The sequence below is a fragment of the Hemiscyllium ocellatum genome, chromosome 24 (assembly GCF_020745735.1).
Source record: "Hemiscyllium ocellatum isolate sHemOce1 chromosome 24, sHemOce1.pat.X.cur, whole genome shotgun sequence".
In the NCBI taxonomy this organism is placed as follows: domain Eukaryota; kingdom Metazoa; phylum Chordata; class Chondrichthyes; order Orectolobiformes; family Hemiscylliidae; genus Hemiscyllium; species Hemiscyllium ocellatum.
In genome coordinates this window covers 45,847,266-45,862,776 of record NC_083424.1, presented here as the reverse complement: position 1 = coordinate 45,862,776, position 15,511 = coordinate 45,847,266, and the positions used below count along the sequence as shown (strand labels likewise).

At 38.5% G+C, this 15,511-nt stretch overlaps 1 protein-coding gene across 9 annotated transcripts in view; it reads left to right on the top strand.

Moving 5' to 3' along the window:
- The window catches only part of cita (citron rho-interacting serine/threonine kinase a), a 217,920-nt gene that overhangs the window by 107,894 nt on the left and 94,515 nt on the right, over positions 1-15,511 (top strand). For all 9 annotated transcript variants that reach the window (XM_060843752.1, XM_060843750.1, XM_060843753.1 and 6 more), the window contains exons 14-16: positions 12,774-12,944; positions 13,566-13,619; positions 14,544-14,597. In XM_060843752.1, coding sequence (XP_060699735.1) covers positions 12,774-12,944; positions 13,566-13,619; positions 14,544-14,597 — 279 coding nt within the window. The remainder of the gene's footprint in view (positions 1-12,773; positions 12,945-13,565; positions 13,620-14,543; positions 14,598-15,511) is intronic.

Genomic DNA, 15,511 nt, shown 5'->3' with positions numbered 1-15,511 from the left:
AGGCTCCAAAGAAGTGAAGATGTCACTGAAACGGGACGAAATGTCTGCAAATCAACTTCCCAGCTCGACAAACATACCCACAATTACAATAACTGGCGTCCAAGCTACAAATCTTTATGAAAACCTTGAATATATTTTATTTGCTTAATGTTACGAATGGTCCTTTTCTTGGAATGCGGGAAGCTATTTGTAATATTGCTGGCAGCACACAGACACAGTGACTGCTTGGTTGGTGAGAATACCCTTTGAGTTTGTAGTGGCAGCAAACACAGCTTTAAAAATAATAATATTCAGGGCTCAATTAATTTGTAAGTTAAGGGCATTTAAGGAAGACCCAAAGTTTACTTCCATCTGCAATTCCAGTCTACATTCCTAACCTCGGTCTAAGATGCAGCCTGGTGATAAAATATCTTCATAATTTACAAACACTTTGTAGCTTAGATTTAAGTATAGGTCTGGTTAGTACATTGTTGAGAGTGACCAGGCATTTGTTCAACACAGATGAAACCTTACGGAATGCTTTTCAGGATTAATATTTTGTCTTAAAGGGCTGAGACTTGCTTTGAAGTTATTTCTTTGTAGAATAAAGGATGTGTATTTGGGAATGACTTGAAATACAGCATTTAAGCAATATCTTTCATTTCCTTCCTCTATATGATAATGTCTTCAAAATCATGTGTACTTAAAGCTGTGTTTGCAGAAATTGGGTGGCTAATTTATCTTTTTAGTGATGGCCTCTGAAATAGTTTGCACTTCATGATACTTGCAAAATGGAAGAAATTGTAATCTCATAGTTTGCCAAAAACTTAATCTGCTGTCTGAGATACATCATAATTTGCAAATACCTTCAGCATGATGCCAGAATCTATTGGGGCACCCACTGTAACTATTGCAGTCTTCAATATTTCTGCACAGAAAGCCTGTTCTGACCCATTCCAACTAAACGAACATGAAAATCTAATCCTGATGAATTCATTTCAAATTGTCTTTGATAATATGGTCTTATCCTTCCTGAAGTTCTTGTCTTTCCTTTGAACCCATTTTATGGAACACTGGTTGGCTAATTAATTTGATGAGAAGCTTGTAAGTATGGCAGCTGTAAACTTGATTTGATTTATATGGACAGTAAAGATTTTCAAAATGCTTGACTAATGGAACACATAATTGATACTACCTATCTTAAATAAGGATTCTATGTTACAATATTGTTCGACTTGACAGCTGAAGTGTAGGAAAACAAACAGGTTTGGCTTTGAACTTTTTATGAAATCAAATTTTACTTCATGGGAAAAAGTGAACTCCCCACAGTCCTAGAGGACCATAGGACTGCTCTTCTATTAGGGAGAGATGACAGGTGATGAGTTTAACCTGATGGGCAAGGTTGAGCAAATGGGACATTCACAGTGACCTCGGATAGTGCGGGAATTGATCAGTGAATTTGGCGTCACTCTGCATTGCAAACCAGCCAACTGAACTAACTATCCTGTATCTCATAGGTAATCTGTCCTCATCAATGCTTTGAGTCATCAATGTTAATGCTTTGAGTCACCACTAGAAGTAACAGCCATACTTGTTTGAAGCAAAGTGAAAACATACAATTGCCTCTGAATGAAGGTTGCACAATGAAACAAAATGGTCCACGCATTGTCCCTTGCATTACTCCATTCAGCACCTTACATTTTTCCAACCTTCTCTATGCTACTCTGACATTACTTTGCACATTAGCATACTCTGGAATGCGCATATTGTGTCTTTTCCCAATGTAATTCCGCTTTAAATTGAGTACCACAGCTATCCTGGGTTCCATGGTCTTTTAGAGTGTTTTATCTGAAAAATGACGAAGGCTTTTTGGAAGATGAATTGTATCATAGGGATTTCCAAGATCTGTCTATAAACCGGTTTCAAAATAAGACCCCAATTCCCTTCCCAACCCAAATACCCTTATTCTGATTGTATATTGTTAAACTTTTGCTACATTAAAGAGCGTAGACTTGCAGCACATTGTTTAGTGGCTTCATTACTTTTACCATCTATGAGTGAAAGGTCATTTGTTTGTGATTGGTCAGATTTGTCCTTTTAAGACAAGTGCTGTCTTCAATATTAAGTAATTATTTTTGAATAGATAATGCACATAAATTTCTGCCTGTGTCACCTACTCAGCTCCATGCTGAGTAAATGTATGCCATATGCCTGAAGGAATTTATTAGTATTTAGTATTCCATCAACTTAGCAAACATTGCAATAACTGGCTAGTAACCTTATACCATGTGTCATAGTTAGCTTCATGACTTTTAGCTTAAAAAGTCATTGTTTTTCCACAAATCTCATGTAAATGTTGACCCTAGTTATTCAGGGATTGGACTGCGGTTTAATTATTAGTTAGCTGATGGTAATTATGATGGTTCATTACTTGAAAACATAATAAAATATTCTGGCAATCTCCCAACCAGTCACCAACACTTGTGCACCATGTTACCTTATTGCTCTCTAGATCTTAGTGCAAGATTAACAAGTATGGAGCCCAATTTAAACTGGAGAACTAATTGGTGGAGTGGAATAACATACATTATAAGAACGGTCACGTTAACAACTTGTGGAGCCGTCAGACTCTACACTTCAAAAGTGAAGAATATTGATATTCCAGAATTCAAGCTTAGTGCCAGGTAGTAAAATACATTCATAAAAAGGCACAATTTAGTACTCTCGGGACATTAAAAAATTCATCTTATTTCAAGAATAAGGAAATGAAATTCCACTGTTTTGCTATCTGACGTAGAAGGATGAATTGTGAATTGATTGGCCTGAATTGGAAACATGGATGCAACAATGATGAACTTCAGTATGCCAGTAAGTAAGATCACTGCCAAGTGATGGGAAAATGAAGCCATTCTTTTTAAAAAGACTGGCCGTAAAAGGATGCAGTTCATTGTAATTCCATTTTGTATGGTGGATCGTACAAAAATAAAGCCGATGGTGATACTCAAGTGTAAAATTCTCCCCAAAGAAAAATTTTGAAGATGCATTATCACTATGTATGGGAGGGGCTTGATCTAGATCAAAGGAATATGGAGTTTGAGATCAGGACTATGCAAAAAAAAATGTTTTCTTATCTGGGGCATGTTCAAATCCCACTGGGTGGAAGATGTAATCCATGATTTGAGGCCAACCAATTATTCCTGTTGTATGACCATGCCAGCTCATATCATTGTATGCGCTGTTGCTTGTGATGATATATTATATCTGTTCTCCACTCTTTTTCTTACATCTGCCCTGCTCCCACACCACCATCCTCAGCTGTGTCATGTTTACTTTGCCCTTACTGAAAAGGAGAATTCTCTCCCTTTCACACTTTAATTTACACCCTTTGTACATCTCTTTTCTTAGGTATGATGAAAACTCGCCATACTTAAAATAGTATCTCTGTTTTCTCCCCACAGTTGCTGCCAAACCTGCTGAGTTTCACATCCTCAGTTCTTTGTTTTATTTTAAACAAAGTATGGAGGTGATGCTTATGCAGGGTACTGGTGAAATTGCATTTGGAGTACTACATGCAGTATTTGGTCACTATTTAAGAAAAGTTAAAGAAGTTCTGAGAGAGTTTACTTGTCTAATAACTGCAAAGAGTGGGTTGCATTAAGAAAAGGTTGCACAGGTTAGGCTCACATCTGCTGGCATTTAGAAAAGTAAAAGGCAATTTGATTGATACATAAAATTCTAAAGTGGCTTGACAGGGTGGGTGTGGAAAATATTTCTTATGGAAGAGTCTAGAACTAGGTCTTAGATTTTAAAGCATACTGGGGTTGCCCATTTAATGATGCAAGATCTTTCTCTACAGGTTATGGTTCTTTGGAACTCTGTCCGTGAGTAGGTATGGAAGCAGGGGTCTTGAATAGGAAGTTTGCGTCTTGTTAAACAAATGGTTGAAAGAGGTAGGTAGGAATGTGGATTTGAGGTTACAATTATTTCAGCCATGACCTTATTGAGGGAGCAAGCTTGAGGGATTGAACAAGCTACTTTTGGTCCAGAACTGTGTGTTTGCATGGGTATGTGTAGCAGATCCTGAATGGTCTTGTCAAGATGGACATGGAAGTGATGATTGTTGTTGTGAGTCAGTCTAGAACAAGAGGCCACTGTTATAAAATTAAGGTTTCTGAAGGTTGTATGACTTGTAATTCTCTGCTGCAGAAGGCAATGGAGATGAAGTCATCGAATATTTTTAAGAGGTAAATCAATTCCTAAACAAAGTGGTAGAGAGACTGAACAGATCAGGGAGCATGTGAAGAGTGAAAAACCAGTGTTTCGAGTCCAGTGAACTTTCGTCAGAACTGAAAGCAACTGAAAATTTCTGTCACAGACCTGCAGCAGTTGCTCTGGAGAAGCTCAACGTAAGCTTGAGGAACAGCTTCTGCCAAGATCCATTGCCCACTCCCACACCCCTATGTCGAGTTCTGTATGACTTGCTCCCAGCACAGCCAAACAATTTTTAACTATTCATACTTTCCATTTGCACCCATTCAGCAATTATCTCCTTCCCAGTTTATTATCAGCAATCCCTCTGTCTTTGTTTTTCCTCTCTGTGGGTACCGTCGTCATCTTTTTGACTCACTTCTTCCTTCACCTGCCAACATCAGCGTAAATATTACCACTTCCCAGCTGCTTTTGGTTTTGACTAAAAAGTCACTGGACTTGAAATATTAACTCTGTCATTCCCTCTACAAATGTTGCAGGACCTGCTGATTCTCTCCAGCACTTTCTGTTTTGGTTCAGATCTCCAGCTTCCACAGCTTTTTTTTGATTTATTTTAGTAGATAGATTCTTGTTGGGTAGGGAAATCGCGGGTTATTGGGGTTAGGTGATTTGTGTTTTGAATTCAACATCCCCAATCTTCCTTGATCTCTTGGAATGGCAGAATAGACTGTAGTGGTCAAATGGTCTATTTATAGAGTCATATAGCAGTCAAGCAGTCCATGCCAAACATAATCCCAAGCTAAACTAGTCCCTATTTCGTATGTTTGTATGTTAAGTGCTGTGCCTCTCGTACCATGTAGTTGCACTGATGTTGGCTTAGTAATCGCTGATACTACAATAACTTTTGCCCCATTGTCCATCTTGAAATATGTGGGATAACCTTTGACATAAATATCAGCTGCCAAGGTGCAAGATTTGGCTCACCTATTTCCTTGAGGAATTCTTTAGTGCTTTCTTCTGTTGTAGGCTGTTTGACTGTATTAAGCTCTTGTATGGGTTGTTATTTAATTTTGTTGCTTTTTTGAAATTGGGTCTCATGCCTGTATGTTACTTGCCACACAATAAATCGTTTCCAGTAGAGATATTTACTTTTAGCTGCTGAATACCGTATATGTCTGTGAGGTTCCTTTGTTCCACAGTGTTGACAAAGACTTTGTCTAATGCTTGTCCTAATCACTGTATTGGTTTCTCACTTGTCCTCCTGTGGTTTTGTATCTTAAGAACTGAATAGTTTTTATTGATTTCCATTGCCCAGGTTGACCTCTGTGATCAATGTTGCTACAGATTTCTGCTTCACTCATCTTCTGAATGCTTGTTCTCGAACTCTGATCTGTTTTAGCGTCAGCAAATCCTACAACCAATTTTGAATTTCGACCTGAAGCCACAATAGTAGAATTTTCCCCCTAATCTGTAGAGATCAATAATGAAATAAGCTATGGATTTCTTTGGATACTGAAGTCTTCTGTTAAATCTTGCTCTTTCAAGAATTCTTTTTTAGTTCTAAGGTTTAAGTAATTCTTGAAGGCTTTCAGTACCACTTCAGAAGTATCTGTTGCACCTTTACCGCTTGATAAGTTGTTTTCCTGATATATAGATATGTGCATACTTAATCAGCTTCTGATTTAGTATATAATTAGGAAGCTCAGACTCTTGTGGTGCAATAATAGTGTCCCACCTGCAGCCTAGGAAGCCTGGATTCAAGTCCCACCTGCTTAAGAGGTGTGTAATAACATCTCTGAACAGGTTGACTAGAAAGTGTCTACAATTTGGAGGCTATTTTGTATCTGAGAATCTTTCCTAGACGTCCAATTCTGTCTTTTATTGGCCCATCTCTGGAATTGTCTTCAGGGCAACATTATTTCTGATTCCATGTTTTCCTAATGTGGATGAGTGCTATAGAAGATCCTGTCAAAGGTCAGCTGTCCAGTGAAATTCATCAACATCTTCCGTCCCCATCACATCAAAATGTCGGTGACAGTAATATGACAAACCTTTGAGGTCAAGGCAGGAGTAATCGGGGATGTGCCATTACTTCCACTGTTGCCTCCATTTTCATCACTACCATTGTTCATCTTGTCAAGAATAAGCTTTCCAGCGATGTGGACATTGTCTACAGGATGGATGGCAAACTTTTCAAATTCAATTGGCTGAAATCCCAGAAGAAAACGACACTGATCTCACTTGTGGAACTTCAGCATGTGGATGCTGTTGTGGAAGAGAATCTTAAAGCTTAAACTATTGCTTTTGTGGAAGCATAGCAAAGAATTGGTTTCACAGCCTCAACCACAAGAAGACTCACATCTTTCACCAACCCGTCCAAGGTCAAGTTCTGGTCCATCACCGCTATTAAACTCAACTAAGAAATCTTCATAAGCACAGAACATTTCCCTTACCTGGGGAGTTGCCTCTCATCAAAGGCTGACATTGATGCAGAGATTCAGTCTGAGAGTCCTTTGGATGCCTAAGTATGAGAATCTTCAATGGCCGTGACATCCACGTTGACACCACGATTCTTGTGTATAAGGTAATCATCCTTCTGACTCTTCAATGCGACTCTGAAACTTGGACCACGTATAGATGCCATCTCAACACCCTTGAAGTGCCACCAATGCTGATAGATTTTTCACATCAGCTGGGAGGACAGACGTAGTAACATCAGCATCCTTGAAGCAATTAATTGTACCAGCATCGTGGCCATTATTATCCAAAACCAACTGTGCTGGGCCGGCTACATGTTTAGAGTGTCTGGATTCTGACTGCTAAAGCAAATCATCTTCATCCAGCTGAAGGAAGGCACACGGGATTAGGAGAGGACAAGAAAAGGTTATAAAGAGCCCCTGAAAGTTTTCACAAGAAATGCAACATAGATGCCATTGCATGGGAGACCCCCGTTCAGAAGAAACTGATTTTGGAGAAAATTCCTGTATGAAAGGATGCAGTTCTTTAAGAACACCCATTGGCAACAGCGAATATGGAAAAAGAACTAAAGAAAGGATCGCCACTGATCTCACAGCCAAGGACTAATTCCATCTCCCAGATACATCAGCCAAATGTGTGGTCAGAGATGCTGCTCTAGGATAGGTCTCATCAGCCAATCAGGAAACAAAGAACCCACAACCAGTTTCCACTATGCAAATTCCGTCATAATATTCTGTAGCAAGTGATTGCAACTGCCATATTGGTCTTCCATTTAAACTCAGAAGTATTTCTCAAGGCAGGGTTTCGGGGTTAATTTGGTATGGTTTAGAGGTTTACAAAATTGAGGGGCATGGATAAGGTAAATAGACAAGGTCTTTTCCCTGGGGCTGGGGAGTCCAGAACTAGAGGGCATAGGTTTAGGGTGAGAGGGGAAAGATATAAAAGAGACCTAAGGAGCAACTTTTTCACAGAGAGTGGTATGTGTATGGAATGAGCTGCCAGAGGAAGTGGTGGAGGCTGGTACAATTGCAACATTTAAAAGGCATTTGGATAGGTATATGAATAGGAAGGGTTTGGAGGGATATGGGCTGGGTGCTGGCAGGTGGGACTAGATTGGGTTGGGATATCTGGTCGGCATGGACGAGATGGACCGAACGGTCTGTTTCCATGCTGTACATCTCTATGACTCTATGTGAGATGTTGAGAGAATGAAAGAGGGAAAATATCATTTGAAATGCTTACTCTGTCTTTACCATGCAGAAAATGGTAGATTGCTTGTGCTCAGATTGAAGACCCAGATTCATGAGGAGTTGGGAGAGGCTGGAAGATTTGCCTCCGTTTAAGCTAGATAAAGGTATCTGTGGTATAGATTGCAGTGAAATAATGTACTCAGAAGTTTTCTGACTAGGAAAATATAAAGAAGCAAACAATTGAAAACTGGGAGCAAATGTGAATTGTTTGCAACACGAATTGTAATTCTATGATGAATGTGACGTGATGAGTCAAAAGGGTTCATGCCTTTCTTTACTTTAAAATATATTACCTACAAAAGGAAAGTGCTTAGTCAGAGCTTGTTATAATCGTGATATCATGATAGGTTAAAATGTCAAATATTGATGCATCATCCTTTTCAGCTGTAAATGAGCAAATCTTCCCTTAAATTATTTGCTTCCATGGAGATTGTATCAATTGCTTTTCCTCTACTCATATGTTTAGAATTGCTTGGATATGAAACTTAGTTTTCTATATACTTTGTTGCATATCAAATAGGTTTGTTCTCCATTTTATCTCTCTGTAATCAATTGCAGAATGGAGATAATCTAACTTCCAATGTGCTTCCTGACCTGCAAATTTGGCATTGTGTCCCAGTTCAACTCCTGTCAACTCTTTTTAGGAGTAAATTGTGATCATTGTTTATGAGCTAGACTGTCATTTCTGGGCACAGCTGAAAACGAAGGTACTGCATTGTTGCATTAGCTGCAGCTTCAAATTTGGTAGTCCTCTAGTGTTTTACTTGCATTTTCAAGTACTGGTTGCTATAGTAACAAACTTGTGCACCAGTAACCATAGCAACAACAAAGTCGACACATGAACTTGCTTAATAGAAACTATCCATTGAAAAGAAGATCCTATTGTATTTATTTTTGTGGTTTTACCTGGGAATGGTGTTTTACAGTTGTTTATGAATTTCCGGTCATAGCTATTGCTGGTGAAGTCAGTATTTATTGTCCTGGAGAAGGTGGTATTTGTGGTGGTCTACCTTCTGGAATTGCTGCTGCCTGTTGAGTGAACGTACCCCCACCATGCTGTTAGGGTTTGACCTGGCGATTATGAAGGAGCAGCCCTTCCATGTCAAGAGGGTATGTGACTTAGAGGGAAACTTAAGTGGTGGCATTTGCATACATCCTGCTGCCCTTATCCTTAATAGATGAGGGCACTGGGACTTGAGGTTCATTTGAAGGAACTTTGGCAAGTTGTTCATGTACATCTTATACAGTGTGCACTGTAGCCATTGGTAGAGGGACTGCATGTTTATGGTGGCCTTCAAGGTGCTATATTTTGTATAGTTTGCTTTGTACTTCTTGTGTATAGTTGGAGGTACAATCATCCAATCAAGTGAAGATTATACCTGACTTGTGTCTTGTGAATAGTGGAAAGGCTTTAGGGAACCCAGAGGTGAATCATTTGCCATAATATACATAGGCTCTAAACTACTGCTGTACACTCAGTATTTGGGTCGCTAGTTAGTTTATGTTATCAACCGCGGTAACACTCAGGATATTGACGGTAATTCATTAGACATCAAGTGGAGGTGGTTGGATCCATGTTTAAGATGATTATTTCCACTTAAATGGCAAGTAACATTCATGTCACACATGAACTCAATACTGAATGATGTCTTGCCCCATGGCAGCCTGGTCGGCTTCACCGTATTGGCAAAGAAACTGAACATTGAAGTAGAGCTGATGGCTCCACAGTCTTTTTATAATGGTAACAACTTCACTGATAAAGCAGCTCAGATATTTGAGGTTGGGATGTTATCCTAATGAATTTGTGACTCTTATGGTGCAGTTGAAGAGTCCACACCTCTGGGACAGGACACCTAATTTCTTTCTTTACTTGCTCCGAAGGCATGTCGTAACCCTGTCTGAACAGGTAAGTTAAAAATATAGTTGATCAATAATGTTCATCTCTGGGATCTTGTGGCACAGTGGTAATGTCCCTACCCCTGGACCAGGACGCATGGTACAAGACCCACCAGCTCCAGAGGTGTATGATAACATCTCTGAACAGATTGATTGGAAAATATCTGTTGTGAGGAATTGGTGCTCTTCAGCACAGTGGTAGTATTCCTCCCTCTGAGCCCAGACGCCCAGATTCAAGTCCTATATGCCCTGAATGTGTTTCATAACAAGTCCAAATAGATTAATTCAAATAGCTTGGAAGAATTTGGAGGTGCAAACCATTGGAATTCCTTTGGCAAGTTGGTTGACTTCCCGTAACCATAACCATTGTCCTTTGTGGGATAGTTCCATGTAATGGAGAGTATTATATCAATTCCCACTGTCTTCTGCTTTTATTAGGGTTCCCTGATGTAACATTCAGTTAATTGCTGACTTGATGTCATGGGTAATTATTTTCTCCTCACTTCTAAAGTCAGCCTTCTTGTCCATGTTTGAATGCAAGCTGTACTGGCATCTGGAGCTACATGGCTTGGATGGAAGTCAAATTGAGCTTTGTTGAACAACTTGTTTCTAAGTATATGCAGCTTGATGGCACTGTCAATAACAAATTTTACTATTTTAAAGATGTTTGAGTAGACAGGATATAACCAGATATGTTTTCACATTGTTGAGTCGACACCAATGTTGTTATTGCACGGGTTCAACCTAACTCAGGCTGTAGTTAGTTCTTGAGCACACGTCTTCAGTACATGTTTGGATTGTTGTCAGGGCTCACAGTCTTTGCTATGTCAATTTCTTTAAAACAATTTCTTGGTAGTGTGTAGAATGAATTAAGTTATCTGAACATAAACATCTACCACAGGAGGAGGCCAAGATTGATTATCCACTGCTGTTTGGAGATGGTTCCTGTGGTGGTCTCACCCATCATTAAGCAAGGAGCTGCATTTGCGCTGACTCCTGGTTCTAGTATAATTGTTCATCGTTATTCATTACTGGATATGGCAGGCTGTCAATCTTTGATCTGATCTGTTGGTTGTGGGATTATTTCAGTTCTGTAGCATGCTTCTCCTGTTATCTAGTGTGCATGTGGTAACTTCACAAGGTTGGCATCTAATTTCTGGATATTCCTGATGCTGCTTCTCGCATGTTCTCCTATAGTCCTCCTGGAACGTGGACGGGTCCTTTAGCTTGATAGTAATAGCAGAGTGAGGGGTATGCCATGCCATGAGGTTATAGATTGTGGTTGAGAAGCACGGGTGGTCATTACTCACCGAGAATAGGTTGTCTGCAACCAAACTTCAGTTGTCTCATTTTCTCATAATTCTGCAAATTTTAAAAGCTCCTCAGATGTTTATTCAATTGCCCTTTGAATACCATAACTGAATCTGCTTCCTCCACCCTACAAATATATGTATGAAAGTGTTCTTGTATAACTTTTTTAGTTCTTTTGCTCATCACCCTAAACCCATGTCATATGACAAGAGTGGGCCATTCAGCCCTTTGGGCCTACTTTACCATTTACTAAGATCATGGCTAATCTGATTTTAACCTTACTTTTGAAGTGCTGACTTGTCTTGTTCTCCCATCTCTCTGACAGGACCCATCCCCAATTATGGCTCTGTCTGCCACTGGTACTTTAATTCACTTCCTCTCGACTTGCTCTCTTGAATTTCCATTTTTGGACTGGGCTTGGTCTCCCACCTTTCCTCTCACTTTATTATTATTATTTTTACACTACCTACAATCATATTCCAAATGATTAATCTTCTCTAATGGATACTGTCTGTCTTCTGGCTGAAAACCTGTCATAGATCTATTACAGTTGAACTTGGAACTTACTTTGAACAAACAATTTGAGAGGACTCTGTTGCAACCTTCACTTATGCCCATCAAATTCCATGCTTTTTCTGTCTCGGCATGGTTCTGAGTGTGGATTGTATACAATGCACATAAGTCAAAATTTTCTAATTGCAATAATAATGAAATTAAGAAAGTGGAGAGAACGTGAAATGTTACTTGTTACTCTGTTACTAAATGCAGTGCACTAAGTGACTCTATGAGCCGATAAAATAAATATAGTGTTGGATTTCTTGAAACAATTGAGGCTCACCTGAGTGAGCTATCAATTCTGATACGAAAAGCTCCGGCTTCATGAGTGGTGCTCTTTTCGATTGGATTCACGTTCAACAGAGGGAAACTATGAGCCACAAAACAACTAATATAGACATTTGTTATTTGCACATGGAAGTTAGACTCCAAGGTGAAAATTGTACATCTTCACAAAATATGATTACTAGAAAGTTTGGTTATTCTGAGGTTGTTGACTTGCTCGCTGAGCTGGTAAGTTTGTTTGCAGACATTTCATCATCATGCTAGGTAACATCACCAGTGTGCTTCCAGTGGTGTTCTGTCCCATTTGCAATTTGTGTCTGGTTCTACTGGGGTTGGTGTTGTCATTTCCAGTTTTGTCATTGGTTCTGTTTCTCATGGTTATTCAGTCTGGTTTGCTAAGTTTTGGAATGCTATGATTACTTGCATGAAAGTGTTAACCATAACTTGTTGAACTGATCAAATCCCTCTTATGGAGTTACTCCTCTTAAGGAGTTACTAAGAGTTAAGATCTTTTTGAACTTCGCATGAAAGTTCAAATGCCCAAAATTAATTCTGTTTTAACCTTTATATCTGCTAATTATTTTCATCATTTTTTTTGTTTTGTTACAGATTCTAAGCATTCACAGTATTTTGCTTTTGTGTTGAATTTTTGTTTACTCCTTTTACAAAGTGGTGAGGGTCTTTTCATAAATTTTAATTCTGTACTCTTTAACTAGTTATCAACATTTCTGAGTGATTTGAGGATGCTGTTCTCCTTTCTGTATTCCACTAATAATGGTCTTTGTGCTTTCTTTCTCCCAATTTTAACAGGAGTTCCATGCTCAAATGGAGGAAATGGAGGTAACTATACGACAGCTGGAGGAGGATCTTGCTGCTGCCCGTCGACGGGCTGACCTCTATGAGTCTGAACTCCGAGATACTCGAATTACAGCAGATGAGTATAGACGGAAAGCAGCTGAATCCCAGCAGAAACTACAGAAGGTTGGTCTGTGTATCTGCCCTAACAATGAGTGGGTGTGCGATGGAATATCTGCCAAGGTGATGAATTGGAATGTTGCGCAGCAAGGAACCTGAGATGCTGAGAAGATATTGACATATAAACAGAAGAGACTGTTACAGTGACAGGATGTACATTTTGCATACTGTTTGATAGTCATGCTTGAGTTAAGATTAACTGAGTTCCTAGTGAAATCTAGACACTACTTGGCTGCTTCTCATTCTCGCTACATTGAGTATCTTAACCTCCTTGTAGTTTGTGAAGCATTCATCATGACAGATGGTACAGTTGGGTGAAAATAAACTCATGAACTCCATATGCTGAATGTCTGTACATATTCTCTGGTAAACACCTTTTGAGGTTAGTCAGCTACTGTACCATGTCACCTATTGTGTTTTGTTTCTATTTTTGGCTACTTATTTTGTTTTGAAAGTCTTGCATTGTAAATTTTCTTTTGTATATTTGCCTGTTATTTATCTTTTATGGAACAATTCTAGTCAAATGTTAAGAATGGATTCTGTGCAGTATGGTTGTTTGTGAAGGGACAGAGTCCATATACTATTTTGATTCAATTCACTGACATAAAAATTGTCATCCATTCACAGACTAGAGACCAGGGAAAAGCTGAAGTCGGGGAGGTGTATGCCAAATTGGAAAAGGTTTGTATTTTGCATGTTATTGACCGTTCTTCACTAACTCAACTATCATTTAGAAGCATTATTTGGCTTTACCTCCACAATATGAATAAATGACAGTTATTTAAAGAACTTACTTTTAACATAATTAAAAAAACTTGTTTTTACTTTGTTTTAAATTAGAGGCTTTCCCAATAGGGATTAGATTTGGATTGGTGTGATGATGACCTTTAAATGAATCTGTTCTAGAATTGAGCCTCAGTAGGGGTTGAGGCTGAAAGTAGGGAATGATATGTAACATAAAGATGTACATGTATGTATGATTGTATATAAGCTGTACGTGGGAGGTAGAACTGAATGGTACAGAACTGGAAGTAAGAGCAAAGTAATGTATTTGCTAAATAAAATCAAAAAATTACAAAAATTTCTACATTAGTATTACAGAAAGCAGTCCGATCTGTGTTACGTTGAAGTTACTGCAAATTTTAACCATACCATCAAAGGTTATGTAAAACATATCTAATAGCTTAAAACTTAGCGTGTGCTATTTTTGATATGTTGTTGAGAACTGGAGTAAGTGTTGTCTGAATATGGAGTAGTCTGCAACTTAAAGTGCATTCAGTGCTTGGGTTGTAAAACACTGTGACTACCAAAAACTGACAAATACTTTGAGAAAACTAAAAACAAACTTGAATGTCCCCTAAACTGCAATTCGCTTATGTAAGCATTAGCATTACTAATGTGAACTACAAGGGAACCATCTTGATGGTTTTGATTTACCTCAACTCAATTACTACTCATTTGTTCCATAATTCTTAACAAAAAATGTTGATGCTTACCCATTAAATAACAGGTAGTAATTTGTGTAAATTTAAGCTTGGAGATGTCTGAAAATACTGGAAAAACAAATATGTCCACACTATTCAAGGCCAATTACGTGTCTTTCAGATGAATGCAGAACAGCAGAAGAAAATACAGGAATTGCAGGAAAAACTTGCCAAGGTAATCCAATTTAATGGTGATTATTACTAAGAAGATGGGAGTATAATTGAGATTAATGGTAATAATTTTCATTTAAAAGATTTAAATTGTTCCAAAATATTTAGAAATGCAATTTTCTTCAGTAGTAATTTTCAAGTACCTGGGATAATGTGGAAAAGAGCTTTTCATAGTTAAAGGGTTATGATGAAAAGGCCTGGTTGTTAGTTTTGTTTCCTGCTTGCTACGTTGAAATAAAACTATGTGATAATAAACAAATGGGACTTGCTAAAAGCTGTGAAAGACAAATTTTACAGATATCTGGAAGTCTTTATACAGACGGTGGCCAGCAGATGGAAGAGATCATTGAGGTCCCAACACTAGATTCATTAGGAAATAGTGTGTTGCTGTATTACGGACTTGTTGTTCAGAAGTGTGAGCTTAAGTTGGCTAAAGGGACATCTTGTCTTCTTGCATCATATAATATAAAAGCATTGACAATTTTGTGATGTTTTGTGGTTTGAGCTTGTTAAAAATCATCCTTGTGACTAGGCAGCTTTACTGCACTAAATATTGTTACCAAATAACATGGGAAATCAAAATGTGTCGAACAGTGGCTTAGTTTCTGATAAATATATTTATGATATGTCCAACTCTGGAATCTGCAATGCTACATTGTATCCTGTTGGTTCCTGGTTTGAATTGGAAGGTAGAAAGACTTTGGGATGTATTGTTTGATAAGAATTGCCAGTCATTGCTGCTGTCAAACCACATGTAATTATCTGTCACTCAAATGAATAATACAATATAAATTTGCTTGCAGGTGTGATGTCAGGTATGTAGGTCATGCATGCCAATGACTGGCTGACTGTGTATCAAACAACACATCCCAATGGTGATTTACAGCATGCTGATGTGCTCCAATATCCCATGTTTGC